This window comes from Nanorana parkeri, unplaced genomic scaffold, assembly GCF_000935625.1.
Source record: "Nanorana parkeri isolate BGI_ZX_2015 unplaced genomic scaffold, ASM93562v1 scaffold2374, whole genome shotgun sequence".
NCBI classification, from domain to species: Eukaryota; Metazoa; Chordata; class Amphibia; order Anura; family Dicroglossidae; genus Nanorana; species Nanorana parkeri.
The window spans coordinates 81,482-104,242 of record NW_017308642.1 but is presented as its reverse complement, the minus strand read 5'-3'; the positions used below and the strand labels follow the sequence as shown (position 1 = coordinate 104,242).

General features: G+C 41.4%; 1 protein-coding gene across 1 annotated transcript; it reads left to right on the top strand.

Moving 5' to 3' along the window:
- Positions 1 to 7,751: 7,751 nt before the first annotated feature.
- Positions 7,752 to 18,512, top strand: TM4SF1 (transmembrane 4 L six family member 1). Its single transcript, XM_018573425.1, has 5 exons — positions 7,752 to 8,062; positions 14,605 to 14,694; positions 14,787 to 14,929; positions 16,617 to 16,803; positions 18,392 to 18,512. Exons 1-5 carry the CDS (start codon positions 7,886 to 7,888, stop codon positions 18,404 to 18,406), a joined length of 612 nt encoding a protein of 203 aa, XP_018428927.1. The 5' UTR covers positions 7,752 to 7,885; the 3' UTR covers positions 18,407 to 18,512.
- Positions 18,513 to 22,761: the final 4,249 nt, after the last annotated feature.

Below are 22,761 nucleotides of genomic sequence, written 5' to 3'. Positions count from 1 at the left end.
TGTCATCTAATACCGGACCCTCTTGTACAAGGGTTTCATTGAGCCTCCAGGACCAGGATCGAGAGTTGTCAGGGCTCAAGGACAAGTTGAGGGATATCGGGGTGTGGTCTGAGAGGGCCGAGGTCTCAATTAAAGAGGATTTAGCCAGAGGAAGTAGAGCCTGTGAGACCAAAATGAGGTCTATTCGGGAATAGGAGTGATGTACCGAGGAGTAAAACGAAAAGTATTTTACCGTGGGGTGGTGAACTCTCCAAGCATCCACCAGTCCCATGGAGTGAAGCGTCCGCTTAAATCTCCGCAGGCTCGGATAGGACAGGTGAGAGGTTCCCTTTGACGTATCTAGGATGGGGTCCAATGCTAAATTGAAATCGCCCCCTACTATCAGGGTCCCCTCTTGAAATTCTCGCAATGTAGTCATACAGGCATCTAGGAATGGGACTTGGCGATGATTAGGAAGGTAGAAGGACGCCAACGTAATCCTACGACCCCACAGGTCACCCTTCAGAAACTTCTGCCATTCTCATCCAACAGCTGGGCATGGCAGCACCATCTAGCCGTTCTAGAGAACAAAATTGATACTCCCTTAGTCTTGGAATCTGGGGTGGTGGCGTGGTAGCTCAGTGGAAAACGGGTACTCGAAAATCTGGGTGCTTTATCAGTTTGGAAGTGCGTTTCTTGTATAAAGGTGATATCGGCACAAAGCCTCCATAGCTCATTAAGTATACCCGCTCGTTTTTCTGGCGAGTTTAGGCCCTTCACATTGAAGGACACCAACTTGACATTGTCCATGTTGGACTATTGAGAGGGGTACAGTATCGGAGCACCTGAGGCGTGTCGCTGGGGAGGTAATTGGTCACTCAAAAGATTCAATTAACCAGTCCCCTGGAGTGAATGTCTTCTAAGATAAGGGGAGGGATGTCAAGAGGATAATGGGAGAGGGGTGGGGGGAGGAAAAAAGGGTGGAGAAATTCACCAGGTCCAGAAGGGACCAATAATACACCACTAACTTAAGACCAAAATCTGGTCGCTTCTTCTCTCCCTGTCTGGATCCGTCCGGCAGAAACCGACAGGGATGAAGGAAACCTATGTGGGGTCGGGTCCAGTAACGGTCAAACGGAGACCAACCGACATACCCCAAAATATTGCAGGTGTTGTGTTTCACCCTAACCACTAGTAGAACCTCGAACAAGTAAAGTAACATTTCAAACAATCACAACATATCGTACAACCCATGTCCTTTAGACTAAACAGTGTGCACAATCCCCCTCGGGCAACGTGCTCGCCGGTGTTGAGATGTTGGGGCAGTAAGCCTCATTGACAATCGATTTAATGAGCAGGAACAGCCCGGGCCGGTGTGGGGGGGGGCGAAGGGCGGACGTCCCACGAACATGCATGCCGACATCTTACCCCTCTCGCCCCCTCCCGACCGCCCAGGCCTGTTACATCAATATCATGGTGCCTTAATGCGACCTGTAGGTGTAGTGGCAACTACGTAGTTAAATTGAAGATATGTAGTCATCAGTGGGTACAATGCGATTAATAATAGCAGTGGAACTATACTACATCGGAACCTTCCATTGTATCCAGCCTCTCCTATCTCATTTCAGCACTGGACTTGCCGCCGCAGACCGGGCGTCGGGGGCACAGAGTAGCCTGAGCCCGCTCTGTGATATGGAGGGCCAAGCTTTACCCATGTTCGCATAGGGGAGTCTCAACGAATCTCTCCACTCCAACCCCCATCACCCACTCCAGACCGACAACCCCACCATGATGAACTGTCAAACTCGAATATTAAAAGTAATAAAATATATCACATTAAGATTAGGCTCAGGCTGAGAAGGATAACCATGAACATAAAATATAAGTGCCCGAAGGCAATTGGGCCCATCAATGAGACAAGACGTCAGGCGTCCTTAAAACCTCAACCGACCTAGGTACTAGCTCACCGGCAAGACACTCCTCGGGTAGAACCGGCTTAGGGTTCCCGGATGGCCGGGTTAGCCGGATGAGTAGGGCTCTGGAGCCGTCTTGGTCTTGTAGGTTGTGATCGCTGAGGAAGAGATGATGATGATGATGGTACGGTCATCGAGGGCAGTACAGGTGCTGTCCAATCAGAAACTGAAATTGGTGCGGTGTCCAAAAAGACAAAGAGGTCCGGGAGTTGCCTGGGTGCATGCAGTAGGAAGGAGGATGCGTTTTTCCAAATAATTAGGTGAAACGGGTATCCCCAGCGGTATGATGCTCCTGAGGAGTTGATCTTCTCCAGAAGGGGTTTAAGGATCCGCCGCATCTGCAGAGTGCGTCTCGATAGATCTGGAAGGATTTGGATGGAGGCGCCATCAAAGTCGAAGGGGCCCGATTCCCACGCTTTACGAAGGATCTGCTCTTTAACAGAATAGAAATGGACCCTGCACAGGGTATCTCTCGGAATGGAAGCATCCGCGCGTAGTCGTTGTATTCGATGAACGCGATCAAGCTCCATCTCTGCGGTGGGTGCCCTGCCCAGAGTTTTATTCAGAATGGATTTGACGGTATGTTGCAGCTCTGCGTTAGAGGTGGCTTCTGGAATACCTCTCAGCTTGATGTTGTTTCGCCTGCTTCTGTTCTCTAGGTCATCTTGGTGAAACATCAGGTCCCTCAGGCACTGATCCTGACCAGCCCTGGCAGACTCCAATTGCGCCACACGGCTCTCCAGCGCATCGTGTGCCTCTGCAGTGGCATCAATCCTGTTAGAGAGGGTAGAGATAGAGTCTTTAACCTCCCTCTGTTCAGATCGAAGGAGCTGTTGCATTTGAGCAGAAAATTGCAGCCAGTCCTGTCTCGTGGGCAGCGCTGCTAGGAGAGCCGAGGTTTCAGCCGCAATTCACCTCCGTTTTGAATTCCCCCTCTGAGTGCAGAATGCCACTCTGCTCCATCCGTCATCGAGTCCTCCGTTATAGCTGGACTCTGGGCGGGTGATGACTGCGGTGTCGAGCAGGAGGAAGGGCTGTGTAGCCGCGGTTCTCTAGAGACAGTGCTCATGACGTCACTCGGGGAGCTCGTGGAGGCCAAACGGACGGCGCCATACTGTTTTTTCCCCCCGGAGCTGCCGCCGGAGCTTTTTGCGGCTTGAAGAACTTGGGCAGCGGCGGTTTGACCGGCTTGGCATCCCGGCCCGTCTTCTTAGTCTTCTTGGACATTTTGGATTGTGTGGGTAGTGTTGGATCGGGTGAGTACGGTCGGCTGAAAGTTAAAAGGTAGCGGAGCTCCTGTGAAGCACGTCTTCACTCGGCCATCACCAGGACACGCCCCCTACAGTAGTTCTTCTATCGGATTGGACTACACAGGCCAGCCTTTGCTCCCCAAGTGCATAACTGAGCCTTTGTCTGCACATGACCCTGTCACCAGTTCACTGTTTTACCTTCCTTGGATCACTTTTGGTAGTTCCTGAGCACTGCAGACTAAGAACATCCCACAAGAGCTGCGGTTTTGGAGTTGCTCTGACCCAGTCATCTAGCCAACACAATTTGGCCCTTGTCAAAGTCGCTTAAATCCTTACACTTACCCATTTTTCTGCTTCCAGCACATTCACTTCAGGGACAGCCTGTTCACTTGCTGCCTAATATATCACACCCACTTCCAGGTGCCACTGTAACGAGATAATCAATGTTATTTACTTCACCTGTCAGTAGTCATGTTATGGCTGACTGGTATATGTGTCTGAAGTGTAACTCTATAATGGAGCAATGCAGGTTGTAGACATATGCCATGTATCAAGCCACTTCATATAAATGTGTTGGCTATCTGTATTAAAAGGATGGCTTGTAAGAGCTAGTACTTCCAAGCATCTGTTCCAATGTGTGCCTGTAAATGCAGTCACAGAGATTTTCAATGAATTGTAAAAGCTTTTGTCATCCACACAGAAAATCATGGAATATTTTGTTCTAGTATTTAATAGTGCTGTTTCTGATGATATATTATATACTGTAATATATTAGTTATTGAAAAGCATGCTTGACAATTTTTGTCAACAACCAGGACAATTTCCCAGAGCTAGAACGCCAATACACCTAAAATATACAAATGGAGATAAACATATGGTATCCAAATTGTATGATATGTTTTTGTCTCAGATGTATCCATCACTCCCGTACTATACTAAAGCCTGGGAACGAGAATTAGGACATGTACTTACAGAAGGGGAATGGAATAAGATTTTTTTCTTAACTTTTAAGTCAAGCATCTCCGTTATGATACAGGAGAGAAATTTTAAAATATAACGAGATGGTATAGATGCCCAACAAAACTATATAAGATGAATCCTAAAAACTCTAAGCTGTGTTGGAGGTGTATTGGGGAAGAGGGGACAATGTTGTATATATGGTGGTCATGTCAGTTGATAAGAACGTACTGGAAATCGATCCTGGAGATAGCACAACACTTAACAGGGCTATGTATACTAGAGATACCTGAGGTTGCATTGTTGTCATTACACCATGGCTCAATTTCAGCATTGAGAAAAGGACTATTGGATCCGATATTGGCAGCAGTAAGGGCAGCAATACCAAGGTATTAGAAGCCAACAAGTATTCCCCAGGTGTCGGAGTGGGTAGCGGAATTAAACAACACTATGCAATTGGAGGAGCTTACTGCCCGCTTCCATGAAAGATATATGTTGTTTTTTGAGAGGTGGAGCCCGTGGAGGGAGTTTATTAGCTCACCTATAGAGCTGGATGCATTGGAGTAAATGGGAGGTTGTATGTGTTTTTTAATTGTGTGTTTAACTAATTGATTTTCATAATGTTATTTGTAGTATGTAAGTAAACTAATAAAAATATATTTAAAAAAAAAATACAATTGGAGTCTGTTTTTCTTTTTAACCATTTTGGTTATATATGTAATACACTAAAATTTGTGAGACCAGAGTTTTTCAAGAAGAGGAGGGAACCTCTAACCCTACATTGAGGGTAGGTAGGTACCATCAAAAGTACCGCAAATATAATTAAGAAGAATAATTGACATGGGCACCACTTATACTGTAAGTATTCCTAATTGTTTTCCAAATACTCATAAGTGGCACTTAATTTCATTAGAAACGGTTCTGGGTACACTTGAACCCCAAAACGTTTCAGCTAATTCTTAGATTGCATTGATTAGTTCTTTAATTCTGCAATAATTGATCCAAACTTGCTATACATTTAAATAGACATAGCCACTATGGAGAGAAATATCTTGCTCAGATGAAACCACAATTAACCACTAAGTAACAGTTTATTATACAGTAGCATTACACCAAGTCATTTTGATCACCATTACCACTCCTGATGTGCAATTCTTTATAAATTCCAATTGGCTTTGATCTATTAGGACTGAGCCTTGTGTATACTGTTCCTGTTTAGGGAGGACTATGATATGTTTACTTGAGGTCATCATGTGACCCTCTAAAGCTGGATATCACATCAGGTGTAAATTTATGATAAGCAATTTGCTACATAACTATTATATCAGCAAGCATTGTTGAGGCAGTGGATCCATGACTGTGGACAGAGAAGTCTACTGGGCTTTAACATGTGTTGTTGCCATGTTAATTAGTATATTCTCTTTCTGTAAACACTTTCCATCTGAATAGTTTTCTCCCTGGATTCAACTTAAGTATTTTTTTAATTCTATTAAGACTAATTCCCAGTCAATAAGAAATCAATGTAATTGGGTAGTGCCATGAAATGCGTCTATAACAAGCCATATTTGATTTTCTTTCTACCAACTTTACCATTATTGTTATGGAAGATTCTAAAGGTGGTCCTATGTGGATAGAAAAGTCATGCTGCTATGTCTACATCTCAGGCTGTTCTGTTTGGGCAAAGCTCTTTTTGGGTAGTTTCAAAGCTTGCCTGTCCTTTCCTGCCTTTTGAACATTCACATTGACTAAATAGACAGCCCATCATAGTGATTGGGCTAATAGGGTGCTGCAGTTCTAAAATAGGTATAAAGCTGGTATAAAGTACATATACAATGTTTTGTCCTTTCAGTTTTAAAATAGGGCACCTATTCCCTTACCCCCTCTCCCTTCATTGTTTCTACTTTGTAAAACTGTCTCACCACCCTGATAGTTGACTGGAACCTGAAAGAAGTTGGCAGTGTACACTACCCATAAATGTCTGTGACCACCACATCAACTTACATCTATTGCCCAACTGTTTAAAAAAACTTCCAGGATGGTGAGGTGGGTTTTACACAGCAGAGAATGAGGGGAGGATGAAAAGAATGTAGGAATGGGGAATGCAGCACTAAACAGTACAACAACATATTTAAAGAGGCTCTATGATCATACTGATTGATACACGAAATCAGATCACGGAAAAATGTAAAAGAAAACTATGGGGTAAGCGTTTTCCCCCATAATTCTCTTTATGGTCATGGGGGGACATATACTAACCTCCTCCCGTGACCCAAAGCTCAGTATATAGTGGGCTATTGCCTGCGATATACTTAGAGCACCGCAGCCGGGACAGATCCCGACAATTCTGCCGAGATCCAATCAGCTGCGTGAGTGACAGCTGGCTCTGCCTATCTAGAGGTAGAACCGGCTGTGCCCGCCTCTCCCCCATCCATTCCTCCACTCAGCACTGTAGGATCGGAGAGTGGGGGGGAATCCCTGCGGGGAGCAGTGACTGCCAATCACCTCTCTCTGCAGGGAGATGATCAGGAAGTGAGTGAGTGATGGTATGTGTTCGCTCACTGCCCGATCAAAAGAGCCTACGCGTGACAGTTTATTTGTCACAGGTCAGCTGAAACTAGGAGGATGAGTAGAAATCACTCACCTCATAGTTCTACTTTAAAACAAGCTCAATAACTCTGGTGGGGTGACTCCCGCACAGCAAGGTTTCCCTCAACGGGTACCAAACAGTAGCTGGTTTACAGAAGGGAGTGCCAGAGCAGAAACAAATGAAAAAGTCTACGATCATTTTTATTTATTGATAAAGACAAACAAAGTGTTTTGAGGGCAAAACCACTCCCCCTTCATCAGGGCTTCATCAAGGCTCAACACAGGATAAACTTGGACACAGAGAAAAGTAACCACATGGGCTGTAAAGTGATGCTCTTTACTAAAGCTCGTACTGAAAATGTGCTCCCTCCAGTATTTGTCTTTTGGGTCATGGCACCACGGATTCACTGACTCTAGTAGCAGTGATTTACTATGACAGCACTAATTAACGAGAAAAACAGTTATGCACATTTAATGGAGAGGCTTTTGATATTAACATGTAGACTATCATTGATGTGCTGCTTTCTAAAAATGCTACTCACCTGATGGTCTTACTGATCCTACTGCTTTAATACCTAGAAACACTGACCCAGAACATGTATGCAGGAATTCTGATTGTTCTAATCAGTAACTCATATTAGGCTAGAATAGCAACCAGTCAGCTAACATTTTTAGGAGGAGGTCAGCAATGACAGCCCCCATTGTTCTCTAATGACAGATTTTTGTTAAGGCATAAAGGCCTTTGCTTAGGATTTATTAGCAGGCATTACCTGTAGTTGTCAGGGGATAGCAGAAACAAAGCAAGTCACCTGTAATCTCTGAGTAAATTGCAAATAATATTAGCAAGTGTGCAAGCACACATCACATGAGAATGAATCTCATTGATAGCTAGCTGAAAGAAATGTGACGTCAATCAGTTGAGCTAAGAAATAATACAAATAGGAATTTAATTCTCCCCGCCCTTTCCTTGGTTCTCAAAAGAAAAAAAAGTCACTCGGCTTCTGTACTCAGCAATCAGTGCTGGTATTAATACGTCTCACCCTGGTGACTAACACTCACTTCTGGGTATTTAAGAGATAGAACAAAAGATTCACTCATTGTTAGAACTTGCTAGACAAAGGGCTGATCTCACCTACCAAGATGTGTTTTAGCAAGTGTGCAAGATGTATCGGCTCTTTGCTACTAACTTTGGCGATCCTGTGCATTGTGGCGAATATCTTATTATTTTTTCCTAATGGAGAAACACAATGGTCCAGGGAAAACCAATTGTCCAGATATGTGTGGTTTTTCCATGGAATTGGAGGAGCCGGACTTGTTGTAAGTATTATATGTTTCTGCTTTAAAATTTCAGTTATATTAGTGATTAATAGCAAACTTTTCAATTTCCTTGACACATGTTTTATTCTGTTCATTACAGTGCCAGCATAACATTTTCTTAATTTTATTATGATTTAGACCAACTTTACAAACAATTTTCCTAAGTTTTAAAACCTTTACAAAACTAAGTTCACTAAGCTTAGTGGATAAGGTGAAGTTGTGCTGATTTCAATCATCCAATTAGGTGCGAACAAATTTTTTTTTTTAACTCTGCTTGCCCATGATTGAGTATTCTGTGCAAAGCTTACTGCAGACTCACTTTAAAAAAAGAAAATTCACTTTGAACATGCTCTACTCTTTGTCTGGGGTAAAATGTCTCTAGACATTTAACCCCAGTTGGTTGGTTTACTAAAGGAATAGCACATGTACAATTAGTTTAGTGAATGAGGTGAAGAGCCTCTACTCCTTTAGTAAATGAGTCCCAGTGCCTTCCAAGGTTAGTTGATGTAACAGAGTACTAGCAATAAAACTATTTACTTAAATCCATAGTTCAAACCTCAGTTTTGGTAATATCATAATAATTGTACCGTATAGCTGTCCATTTATATTTTACTTCACACAGTGGCGTCACAAGGGGGGTGCAGGGGGTGCGGCGCGCACCCGGGTGCCATCAATGGAGGGGTAACACCAAAATGACTGACAGTCATTTTGGTGTTACCCCCAATGAAAAGTCGGGCACTCGGTCATAGACCGAGAGCCCGACAGTATCAGGAGAGAGGAGGGGACCCGGCGGCATACCGCATTCCACCAGATGAACGTCCCCTCCTCTCTCTGTCGGCGTCCATCACCAAGATGGACGTTGGCAGTCGTCAATAAGATGACCGCAAATGCGCGACAACGTCATTAAGCTAAAATATGTGTTAATCATGGGTCAAAGCTGGGTCATGGTTGTATTATTTTCCCTAATTATAACACTAAAAAATGTATGGAACTTGTATTAAATTAGTCCACATTGTTATTAGAAAAGTACCTTAGGACCCCATGTTATGGTTTTTCATATACCCATTTTTTGCTGTACCGCAGATCTCAATGTAGTAATTGTAAAGGTCAACGGAATGGGTCAGAAAAAATGCATTGTTTTGAGAAGGTTGTGTAGCAGGGTGTAAGAAAAAATCCTACATTTTGTCAGCCAAGCCAATATAATTGTTTAAATAATGCAATTCACCTAAAACTCGTCAACCCAACTCATGTCAATGCATACATCATGGTGTAAAATAGCTCTGAACATTTCAAATGTAATATGTAGGCTCTCAGAAAGATTATATTCTCCAAAACAATGAAGTGTAATCATATCGTGTCACCTGCTGAAAGTTTGACTCATGGAGCTACCATGACATTGTCCTGATCTGTCATGTTGATGCTTGTTGATAAAACTGGATTCAACTAAACACTAAACATAGAATGTGTATTTGCCCGTAGACATTACTTGAATAGTAACTTTCAAAAAGGGTGTAGTAAAAAAGGGAACATGCAATTTGCAAACATCCCCAAACTGTAATTTAATATTGTGCTTCTGGGCCACACCAAGGACAAGAAAACAATCTGTCATTGTGCTTTGGAAACTATTAAATGTCTTGAAAGGTTTGGTTTAGAAAGATTGGGTTTGTAAAACACAATAAAAATAACTTTTTCTTAGGCATGAAAGCAACATAGACTGCACATAGACAGTGGTTTCAGCAGTTTGGGTAGGTTGAATACTGTATAAGCATATTTCAGTAGGTTTCCAAACGCAACTCATACTGAAACTCCTTAAAAAGTGGAGGAGGCAATGCTTAGAATGAGTCATATTTCATCAGAACTGCCACACATAAACTATCAATGGGCTATCATTTAAGACATCATTCTCATGGGAGGCTGTTTAATTAGTGTGGTCAGAAACTGGTTATTTATGTAGACAGGTAATGGCTATTTTAGGGTTTTATTTTCATAATGTATACAGAATCAGTGAACTCACTGTTGCTGCAGTCATGTCATCAATGTAACTTCATAAAATCTATTTAACAATAAAAACATACAAGTCATTCATCTTAGAATCTTATCGAAATTCCCTTTTAGAGTTAATTACATCTATGTAGTACAACAACCTCTCTGGTTAGATATGAGTTAAATAGATACCCTTACTTTTTGCAGTTGTTGGTACATCTAATGGAGATAGTAATGAGATTGCACTATCCAGTTATCATGTGTGTCAGCTTTAGAACAAATATAGAGGGAAGTCAGTCTCCAAGAAAGATAGCTTGTGATAGATCTATCCTTTGGATTGTGACCCCAGAGCTAAGCTTCCAAGTTTATGCAGAGCTTTGCATCGCCTGGAAGATGTGCTGGCCTAAAGTGATTCGGATCATGTCTGTGCATCCATCTGTCCTCTGAAGTTTTTAGACTGCCTTAGATGAGAAAAGCTGACTGAGCAATTCTGAACAAAAGATTCTCACATCATTTTTTATCTGAAAATAGATTTTAATTTGATAGATTTGTTAATTTTTCCCTTAAATTAAGTTTGTCATGAGAGTGATGGATTACCATAGTGTACTTATTTGTGGGCAGAAAATATTGAAATGTATTTGTCCGGGAATCCGCCAGGCATCTAGCATTTTCAGAAGGTCAGCGATGGCAAACCCCTAATTTTATCCATGGCAGGTTTACTTCAAAGAATATAAAAAGATAAATTGATCTAGTTTGCCTGCTATTCTGCTGATTTGCATCAGATTTCAAAGGTTCACTCATCTTTATTTCCTTATGGGATTGTATATATTTCTCCTTTGTTGGCGGGTTTTAAAATTAAACTACTGATGAACAGATAGATGTGCACATATTCCCTAAACTGACCTTGAAAAATGTTTCAGAATGTATGTTATGCTGGAATTAGTAGTAACTGCAGCAACTGTCTTGACATCTGAATCTGAATTTCTATGTGTCATAGTGGGTTGGGTTGATTTTTAACCTATCCTACAATCTTCTTGTGTAGTTGGTGCTCAATACCTGGCTGGTAAAAAAATTATATCATCAGATTTTGGAAAGCCAACATAGAAAGAAGATCTGGGTGCTTAGAACCGTTTGACCACTTCCTTGTCCACAGTATGTGCATTAGTAAGCCTGCTTAACACTCACTTATATTTAGCTGGTTACCCAACTTGCAGTGAACTGTAGATTCTTAAGTATTATCAGATTATCTCCTAGAAAAGCATTAGCCAACTTGGCTATTCTGTCACAGAAGGACTGTAGTGTTAAATGAAAAGAAATAAGAGGAACATAGAGGATTTTGTTGCTGACCGCTATTTCTGAAATTGCTAGCTGCCTTGCTGTCATACTGACCATAAAGGGCAATACTTGAGTCACAGGCCTGGAACATGTATGCAGAGAAGGACTTCTGGCTTTCCTCTGACTTTCCTGACCTTTTTTTCCCTCTAAGGCTGGCTATACACTTCTCTATTTTTCTCATTCAACCCTCGGGCTAAATGAAAAAAAAAATAGAACAGATTCATCCATCAACATTACGAGTGTATCAATTGAGGAATCCCTGCTGTTTGCATTGTATTCTGACATTGGCTGCCGGCTTTGGTTGTATGAAGATTTTCCAGCCAGCTCCTTCGATCAGCTGATCAAGGAATGCCGGACGAAATTCGCACAGTATGTGCCGCTCTTCCTCAAGAATCGGCCAAAATTTGCACAGTGTATGGGCACCCTTAGCCAACTTTCTTATGCTGCTCCTTCCTATCCCACAGACTGGCTAGATATGATGGACACACAATGAATGCCGAGCCAGCGGTTAAGACTTCCCCACTTTGCTTTACTAGATCTAAAAAAGTTGGGAAATTAATTGTCCTATTTAGCTAGCAGTCTGCCTAGGTGTATGCACCTGGTAAGCAATATGATGTGTGGTTAGCTTTGTGCAGCCGTTGTCAGCGTTGCCATCCTAGGTCATTGCCTAAATTCGGTATTCAGAAATCTGGCCCTGGTCATACAATGTTCTTACATTATTCTACTTTGTAAATGTTTTGTACTCTGCTAATGACGCAGCAGACACATACAGACAAATTTGTTGGTGTTCTTCCATAAAACAAAATCAGATTTTGTCTGAAATATGTTTAAACTGATCTAAGTATTTGGCATCCATCATTGTTTATTCCATATATAATAGAAATCAGACTTTGCTTGTGATTTTTTATTCAACAGAATATTTAAAAATAAATAAATAAATAAATAAATAAAACAAATGAAAAGCATATGCACAAAGATGACTGGAACCATAATCAATTTTTTTGTTGAACAACCTTTCGAAGGCAATCACTGCAAACAAGCAATTTCTGTAGTTGGTACAGTAGTTTGGCCCACTCTTCTTGAGCAACCTGCTCCAGCTGTCTCAGGTTTGAAGGGTGCCTTCTCCAGACGGAATGTTTCAGCTCTTTCCATAGATCTACGATAGGATTCCAATCAGGGCTCACAGAAGCTCACTTCAGAGTAGTTTTCTTCCTAGCCATTTTTGGTTGACTCATTATTCTGTTGGAGGGCCAATGGCCTGCTACTGAGACACAGCTTTCTGACACTGTGCAGTAGGTTTCATTCCAGAATTCCTTGACAGTCTTGAGATTTCATTGTGCCCTACACAGATTCAAGGCACCCCATACCAGATGAAGCAAAGTAGCTCTAAACCATAACTGAGCCTCCTCCATGTTTCACAGTAGGTACTGTGCTCTTTTGTTTGAAAGCTTATTTTTTTCATCTGTGAGGGTGGCTTCACGGAAAGCTACAGTTTTTACTTGTGTTCAATGTACATTCTAACAGAAGCATTGTGGCTTGTCAGTATACATTTTAGTAAATTCCAGTCTGGCATTTTTCAAGTTTTTTTTTCTGGCTTTTCACTCACCTCATAGTTCTAGCCGACCTTTGGCAATGAGACTGTCACAGGTCGGTTCAGTAGATCGGGAGGTGAGCGAACACATACCGGCATTCGCTCACCTCTCGATCCTGTCACGGCTCTCTCCGGGAGGGGCTGTATTCCCCCCTCCCCGCTCCACCAGCGCTGACTGGCGGAACGGACAGGGGAGGGGGCGGGTACAGCTGGCTCTGCCTCTAGATAGTCAGATCCAGCTGTCAGTCACGCAGATGGGCGAATTCCGGCACAATTGTCGGGATCCGCTTCAGCTGCAGTGTACCGAGAGCGAGCAGTCTCATTATACCGCGAGCTACAGCTCACAGTATACTGAGTCTAGGGTGACGGGAGGACGCTAGTTTGTGTCCTCCCATTACCCTAAGGAGAACTATGGGGAAAAGACTTAACCCCATAGTTCTCCTTTAAGCCCACTGTTGCTCAAAAAAGTTGATGGTGAGATAAATCAGACACTGATGTACCTTGACCTTGGAGTTCAGCTTGTATCTCTTTTAAAGTTTTCCTTGTCTCTTTGTGTACCATTCGCTTTATACTTCTGTTTAATCTGGGGGCGAATTCCATCTTGCAGTATTGTCTAGGGAGGTGGACTACGCTCCTATGGTTCTTAAAGGAAAACTATGGGGTCAGGGCTTTTCCCTATAGTTATCCTAATGGTCACGGGAGGACACAAACAAGCGTCCTCCCGTGACCCAAAGCTCAGTATACCGTATACTGAGACGCCGCAGCCGGGACGGATCCCGACAATACTGTCTGGATCCACCCAGCTGCGGGATTGACAGCTGGCTCTGCCTATCCAGAGGCAGAGCCAGCTGTGCCCGCCCCCTCCCCCATCCGTTTCGCCAGTCAGCGCTGGAGGATCGGACAGGAGAGGGGGGAATCCCTGCAGGGAGCAGTGAGTGACAGTCACGGCTCGCTGCAGGGATAGATCGAGAAATGAGCGAGCGATGGTAAGTGTTCGCTCACTTCCTGATCTACTGAGCCAACCTGTGACAATGAAACTGGCTCAGATTATGAGGCTGAGTGAAAATCACTTGCCTCATAATTCTCCTTTAAACATCCTAATAATAATATCTGCAATTGTCACAGCTGCTTGAAGATGGTCCCACAGCATTTATTTTTGACATGCAATTTTCTTTTTGGTTTCCTCTCACTCTCTCTCCTTTGCTTTCTCTGGTCCATGTTCAGTGTACTGCATGCAATAATATCAAACAATGATACCATTTAAATATGCTGACTGACTGATTACAAGATCAAAGACATGTGTGATACTAATTGCAGAAGCAGTTAAATTGAAATACCCCTATGATCCAATTATTTATCATCTTTCCTAGGGGTACCAATTCTGTCCAGGGCATTTTGGAATATCTTTGTAGATGAAGCACAGATCTCTCTTCTCACACTTTCTTTGCTTTTCCATATACAAAAGACAGAATATATATATATATTTTTTTAGATTTCATCACTGTTCAGGAGGAATAAGGAACTATTTCAATGAGTTGTAAGAACAAATCTGTTGACGTCTGTAATGGTGCAATGATCATATAAAATAATGCTTAATTTTTAATTATCCTATGAATTGAACTTGTTGTCTTAGATGCTGCTCCCAGCTTTTGTGTTCATTGGCATGGAAGGAGAGGATTGCTGTGGATGTTGTGGCCATCAGACCTGTGGTAGAAGCTGCGCAGTAAGTTTGTTAGGCTATCTTTGGAGAGATTTGTTGGTTCTCATTCAGTACTGAACTCAAGATATAATTATTATTATTACTCTACCTTTCAGATGCTTGGATCTGTTGTGGCTGCATTAATCGGAATTGCTGGTGCTGGGTACTGTCTCATCATTTCTGCCCTGGCCTTGGCTGAAGGTCCCTTTTGTCAAACAAATTCAGGGTGGACTTATCCCTTTGCAAATACTAACGCAAAGTATGTATCTGGTTCTAGATAACTGTATTCAGTTTTCTATCATGTATATATATTAAATAGCTGTAACTATAGAACAAGGTAGACTTTCAGTGTGCTCAAGAGATTGTTAGGCTCTGGACCTTGTTCTATTCAGGCCATCAACACCTGCTCACATTGTTAATAACAAAAGGGTATCTATAATTTAGAACATGAAAGCAATTATCTAAAAAGACATCAAACTTATGCCATGAAAACATAGCCTTTTTTGTCCCATGAGTTATTACAGTTACTTGGACTGATCCTGTAACCTTTGTTGGCATTTATACTAAAATGTACAGGTAGTGTTCAAATATAGTCTATTACTAGCTGTCCACATGATAGCACCTCCAAAGATTAGTGAGCCCACACCTGAATATATCTGAAAAATATTGGATCATGGAGTAAACAGTACTTGCAAATCCCTATCTGTTTTTTTAATAAATGTTCTTTTGAGCCGCCAACCTCCAAAGCTTTCTCTTTTTTAACTGCAGCTGACCCGATGTGCAAAGATTTTCTTGATAACAGTTATCCACCAATACCAGACTTCTGTAAGAGGCCCCCCAGACCCCTCACATGGGTACCGGCCATACCCCCCTGATGGTGGTGTTCTATCAAAGTTTGTGACTACGTTAGAATGTGTGAACGGTGACGTGGTCACACATTTTGATGTAATCCCGCCCATTTTTTTTTGCAGTGGAATTTGTGACCGCCAATAGGTGAAGCATTCCAGCGCTTTCCCAGCTGTTCCAGGGTAGATCGGCATCACAGATCGTATGTGCAGTAGAACCAATCTGCCCTGAAACAGCTGATCAGTCCTGAAATGTCACTTCTATCCAGCTGCGATCTCACATTACACCGCACTCACAAAGTCGGATAGAAGTGGCATTTTAGGACCGATCAGCTATTCCAGGGCAGATCGGTTCTTCTACACATATGATTTGTGATGCCGATCTGCCCTGGAACAGAGGACAAAGCGTTGGAATTCTTCACCTATTCCACCGCCGAAAAACTGGGCGAGATTACGTTAAAATGTGTCACCACGTCACCAGTCACACATTGTAACGTGGTCTCAAACTTTGATAGAACAGAGGCTCTGTTTGTAATAATTTAATCAGAGAAATAGATTATAATAGGGAACATTACAGTGTAATATTCCCAATTATAATCCACTTGTCTAATTACATTACAGCAGACAACCCTCAGAAAAATACCAATTGATCTACCAGAAATGCCCTCAGCTTCTACAAGCTGGACTGACACAACACAGTATTTATGACTACTGTTGTCAGCCCTGCCCATCCTCTTTCGCTAAACCATTCAACCATTTCCACTCTCCCATCTTTAAAATATAAAGGCTGATTATTCTATCATCCAAGACAAGAACTGAAAGTGCTCCTTGAGATAATACAGGAAGTTCACACAGGACAACTCTAAATGACATGATCAACAGGATTGTTTCATACTTACCAAACAGATACTGTATAACAATAAAATTCCAATAGTATATTTAATGGACCAAAAGGGGGCAAATTAGCAGAATGTATTGTTAGGATTTACATACAGTACATGTTTGTTAAGCATTATATTTAGAAAGTAGTATTTGCAGAAAATGACATTATACTGTATAATCAAGAACATTTCATATCTAACTAAAATTGTTGTATTGCAGCTATCTGAGCGATCACTCCACATGGTCCCAATGCAATGAGCCCCGTAATGTTGTAGTGTGGAATGTCACTTTATTCTCCATCCTGATTGGCCTGTCTGCAATCGAGATCATTTTATGTTTGATTCAGGTCATCAATGGTTTAATTGGTGGAATATGTGGTGCTTGCTGTGGCCAACAGAAGTCCCAGGTAATTAAAATTCAAGTTTTCATTTATATTATTTGGTGTAATATAATGTTTTCTATTTAAAGAGCTATACCTAGCAAGTTATTTTACTGTTACTGAAGCAGTCAAAGTGAACCTGCCATATCCACCAAATTTTGTATACTAAGATTACTGGTACGGTGGAAACACCTGGTGGTGCCTGCAATATCCTGTGCTTGTCTTCGGATCATCTGGGGTAGGACCTTGCAGCTCGATATCTCACTGAGATTATGTTCCCACCTTCTCCTGTTTCTGTATGAATAGATGTTTATTAAAGATTATCATTTACAACATCTCACAAAATTAGCAGGCAAAGATAGTTTTGACATAACTGGAATTTAAGAATGAACATTACACACAATGTAGTGATAAGAGTGTAGCAATTTACAGATTTTATGAGTAGTATGGTTATCATGGTAAAGTTTCATGATCTAGCAAAGTGGATCACTGCTGCAACATATATCATTAAAGTTGGGTGGTGGGCTTGTGAATATGAACCCTCTTTTATTAGAGGTCAGAGCTTCTAGTGGCCCCTGAGATGTTTACATCTGACTGTTAAATGGGAAAATGTTTTGAATACCTAATGAAGGGACATAATCTCAAATTTGGTAACCTGCCTTTTATTGGTAGGCACATTCTTTTGCACTTTTTCGTTTGATCAAAGTGAAATTTGGGGTTTAAACTAGAGCTACCTATGAAATATACATTAAACATGTATACAATATTCCATGTATGGTAGCTGCAGTTTTCACATCAGGTGAAATGTCATGATTTATTATTGTAGAAATATAATCACCATAATTTCTTCTTGGATGACTATATTGACTCGCATATACGTTCCAGTAAGATATAGAGGTGTATTCATAACAAATTTGGAGACCTATTCATCCTGAGAAACTGCATGTATGTTCTTTCTGTGTGAATGTAAGCAAAAACAAAATGTTATTAGTATATTTTATTTTCAAGTTGAATATAATATCAGGAAAATACTGCATTATGGCCCCTAGATGGCACTAAGGAGGATAAGAAATAAATACTTATGTCCTGTGTTCCTCAGCTCCATCTGGTGGTCATAATGTGGTATTTTCCTGATATTACAATAGACCTTGAAAGAAAATAAACGAACTGCAATTTTTGCCTACATTTGCCAAACACGCACGTACACAGAGTTTCGCAGAACGAAAGCCTCCGCAAATGTTTCATAAATACACCCGATAGTGTAATGTGCTGGGGCTGCATAGACCACCATTATTAAGGCATGAACGGCATATGTTTCTACATGTTGGTAGACACCACCATCTGTTCTGTTGCTGCAGCTCTCTCTTATTTGCCCAAATACCAGATGCTATATGGTTTAAATATTCATTCTAGCCTTTATCATTGGACAAAAATAATTTTAGTTTGGGAGCCTATGCATTATTTGTTATGCTATTCACAAAAAATATTTCCATACAATATCAAATTTGGCAGATAGCCTGGGAAAGGTGGAATTATACTTTGAGATCCATGTTATATGTAGTACAAATCACATATTTATTGACTTTTTTTTTACTTTACTTTTTTTATTTTGCAGTCATATGCATGCTGATGGTAGGATCCAGAAGATGTGGATATAAATAGAAGATGGGCCATTTTATTTAAAATGTTTCACTTGTAAATATAAATGTACAGAATTCAGTATTTCATAAGTGTGTTCCTTGGACATGTAAAATGTACATTTTTATAATAAAATGATGAGCTATTTAATAATGAAGCAGATGCTGAGGTTGACAAGCTTTATTAAATAAATATAACTCCACTTTGTCACTTTAGAATGCTTATAGTACAGTGTTTGAAGTATTTATGTAGTATTGCAATGTTACTGGACAATTATATGCAAGACAATTACAAGAGTGATTGTGATTTTATACATTGAGTTATTAAACATGTATATCCTTCCACCTGAGTATCTATTGTTTTCTAAGTAACTGCTGTATTATAGCATTATGTCATCCTCTGCTTTGTTCTTCAAGAAGAACTCCAGTCTGTGTTATTTATAATAACTAAATATTATTATTATTATTTATTATTCAGATTTAAAGCGCTCCAACATTTTGTACAGTGCTTTACAATAAAGGGAGACAGTACAGTTACAATACAATTCAAAACAGTGAATGAGAGTTACAATCAAAAAGGGAGGGACAAGTGATACCAAAGGTGGTAGCTGTCTGGGGATGCGTTGTATGAGAAAGTAACATTTCACTTGTTAAGGTAGAGGTGGGATAGACTTCCTGAAGAAATAGGTTTTTAAGAATCTCCTAAAGGTTGACAGAGTAGGAAATAGACATACAGGTTAGGGTAGGGAGTTTCAGAGGATAGAATACACTCTGGAGAAGTCCTGGAGGTGAGCATGGGTGGAGGTGACGAGAAGCTGGAGAGCAGGAGGTCTTGGGAGGAGCAAAGATGATGGTTTGGGTGATATTTTAACATGAGGTTGGAGATGTAGTGGGTGGAGTTGTGGATGGTTTTGTACATTGTTGTTAGTATTTTAAATTGTATTCTTTTGGTGATTCAAAGCCAGTGGAAGGATTGGCAGAGAAGGGTGACAGATATTGAGTGGTTGGTGAGGTGGACGAGTCTGGTATCAGCATTCATGATAGACTGAAGGGGGGATAGTCTGCATAGAGGTAAGCCAAGGTGCTCTGTGAATGGAAAAGGGGAGATACTGTCACTTAGCCGCCTCTCCTTCGCTCCCCTCCCCACCATTCTTTTCTTCTCCCCTCCCCTCTCCTCTCTGCTTGCAAGGCATTTTGTGAAGAGGAGGAATGAGAGCTAGTGACAGGGATGATTTAAACTAGGATTTGTACAGTAACCAGCAGTTATCTACATATAGGATAGTCTTTATTAGAGGTATTGCAATGTACTAGTATCGGTATTGGTATCGGTGCCGATACCAAGTATTTGGGAGAGTACTCGCCCAAATGCTCCGATACCTTTCCCGATACCAGAACTTCCAGTCAGAGGAAGATTTCCTCTGACTGGCAGTGCCATGGGGAACATGAAGTCGGCTTCCAGGGCAATCAAGAAGCTGTGCAGCGAGTAATAACCCACTGCCCGGCTTCCCGATTGCCCTGGAAGCCGACTTCATGTTCCCCATGGCACTGCCAGTCAGAGGACATACATTACCTGTTGCCCGGCTTCCTGATTGCCCTGGAAGCTGGCCCCATGCCAGCGGACGCAAGGGTATTGGTACTCATATCGGTGAGTACCGAAAGCAAAATGTCGATACTCGTTACCCAAAAACCGGTATCGGTGCCTCCTTAGTATTTACCTTGTGGTGTTTCCAAAAATACATTTTCCTGGAGTTCCCCTTTAAAATAGTGTTACAATGAATCATGCTTACTAACTCTTGACTAAAAAACATAAATATATTCTAATGTATCATTTTTTTACATGTATAAAATAACAATAACCCAAGCATAAAACAAAATAGTCCAACATAACATTAAGCAATTAGCTCAATCCTGTGTGCTGTGATGTACTCCTTCTCATAACCCGTGACAACAGCAGAACTTATTTCCCCTCATGCAATCTCCAATCATTAGTCCCTGTTCTGCTTCCCCAGTCTAACCATTAAAAGTGTGATCTCTGTAACTTACAGTTGCAATGAGATGTCAGTAACTCCCAATATCAGTAGAGTTGGCAGACAGTTGACTCAATCCATATGACACCCTGAAGATCGATGAGAAGTTTAATCCAAACTGTGCAGATCTTTACAACAGAAAAGATAGGCTAGGTCAAAAGATCATAATGTGATCCACACAGCAAAGGACATGTGGCTGAGATGTAGACTAGAATATAATGAAGAAGGGTGGAGCCTGGAGAGAAAAGCATGAACTATGGGGAGGGGTGGAAACAAATATAAACATTAAAGGCATATCACAATGCATGTGTAACATGACAGTGCCAAAAGCAATCTTATTTCTACTTCGACCAACCAGCTCCGTGTTCCTCCTTGTAGGGTTCATTCACCAGCACCAGTGTTGCCGTGACAGAGAAGTGACTCCCAATATTAACTTCTATTTCTCCAGAATTTCCCGATGCCACTAACTCCATCCTACATGTTTTGTCACATGGAACTTCCTCAGGACTGGTGATGACTGCAGCATAGTCAGGACTCTGAACCCATTTTCTCCATGCAAATTCATCTCAATGACTGACCCACCCCAGTCTGTGCATTCAACATGAAAGCAGCATCACTCCATCAATCATATAAAAACTCAGCCTACTCTGCTCAGTAATAAGTAGTGCCCAGCTGAAATATTTCCAGATGAACGGCAAGAATTAAAGCTGCACTCCAGGCACAAAAATATTCATTTAAATATACTGTATTCCTCAGCAGTCACAAAGGATATAAATCCACTTTGTGTGTGCCAAAATAACCCAGTTATTATATTGTAAAAGAGGCAATGCCATTATCACTGTGCTCCGCGTAGCATGTGCAGAGCCGTGGGAGGGATCCAGCAAGTCCACCCAGTATCGGCTGCCTGCGGAAAACTACAGGAGGGGGCGGATACAAGATCGGTCACCCTGCACAAGGAGAGAGATCAGCAGTGACTGGTCATTATTACAGGAAGATCCTATACAGGGGCAAAGTTTTCACAATTGATTACTGCACAGATCTGGAAGAAATACACAAAACTCACCAAGACTCAAGTAATAATACACAAGCACCTTCTATTTAGATAATATTTGCTTATCCCGGAGTTCAGCTTTAAACATTTAGGGGGTTACTCAGCCGAGTGAATAACTGAGCCGAAGTGAAGTGAGCCGAACACTGCTTGACTCTGCTCCAGAAGAAGCTCATGTCCTTTTTCAAGGACAGGGAATGAAGTCATTAATTTAACAAACTTCCCCTTAGGTATGGATCACATCAACCTCCTTAAAAGAGGTCCATCCTTCTCCCCTGTAGAAGGTATGGACGAGTTCACGATCTTCAAGGACCTAAATCTCTATCTGAGAAAGATATATTTAAGATACCTACACTCCAATCAGGAAACCTTACAGAACGAACAGATGAGTACATTAACATCAGATATGGATCGACGGGCCCTTGAGGATCTGAACGGAAATCAAGAGGATGAATTGGGGTCATCTGATCCATCATCCCACCTGGAAATAAGAAGAACTCAATTATGTAATAGGTCCCAAACCATGCCTAATCTCTCCAACAAATCGACACTTGAGCCTTTTTAAGGACTTAGTAACAAAGGATCTTAAACTGACCAATTGGTCAGTAAAAGGGGAGGACAACCTCTCAAAATCAGAACGGAGGACCCTACGGGAACTACGGGAAACGCTGGGTATTATTATCAAGATGAGTGCTAAGGGAGGGAATGTGGTCTTATTAACAGAGGATATGTATGTTGGGGAGGTTAAACGTCTCCTCTCCGATAAACAAACATATGAAAAACTAGACAGTTCCCCTTTTCAAAACTTGGTATTTGAGTTTAATTTTAAACTTGACCTAGGAAAAGAGGCGGGATTACTGTCTACTAAAGAATTTAAATTCTTAAAAATAAAAGAATACAACATCCCTACTTTTTACATCATACCTAAGATACATAAAAATAAATCCAACCCCCCCCCCGGAGAGACCCATAGCCTCAGCAGTAGGTGGCCCTCTAGAAAAACTAGGAAAATACCTGGATACACTTCTTAAGGATTTAGTCATCAAATTACCCTCCTATGTGAAGCACAGGGGAGATGTACTCCGAAAACTTCACAAAAGGAAGATTAAAGAAGGATGCCTCCTAGTGGGGATAGACGTTGAGTCTTTATATACATCCATACCCCATCATTGTGGATTAAAAGCAGTCTATAATTCCCTTATGCAACACTGCCCATTGGCTGAGCCCCAAAATGAATTTATAGGTGAGCTTCTGGATTTCGCCCTCAATAATA

What these genes read in the sequence shown, in the direction of transcription:
- TM4SF1 (XM_018573425.1), top strand. Translation starts at nt 7,886, where the DNA reads ATGTGTTTTAGCAAGTGTGCAAGATGTATCGGCTCTTTGCTACTAACT. An exon ending in TTGGAGGAGCCGGACTTGTT is followed by an intron (nt 8,063 to 14,604) that starts GTAAGTATTATA and finishes TTGTTGTCTTAG; the next exon opens with ATGCTGCTCCCAGCTTTTGT. An exon ending in TTTGCAAATACTAACGCAAA is followed by an intron (nt 14,930 to 16,616) that starts GTATGTATCTGG and finishes GTTGTATTGCAG; the next exon opens with CTATCTGAGCGATCACTCCA.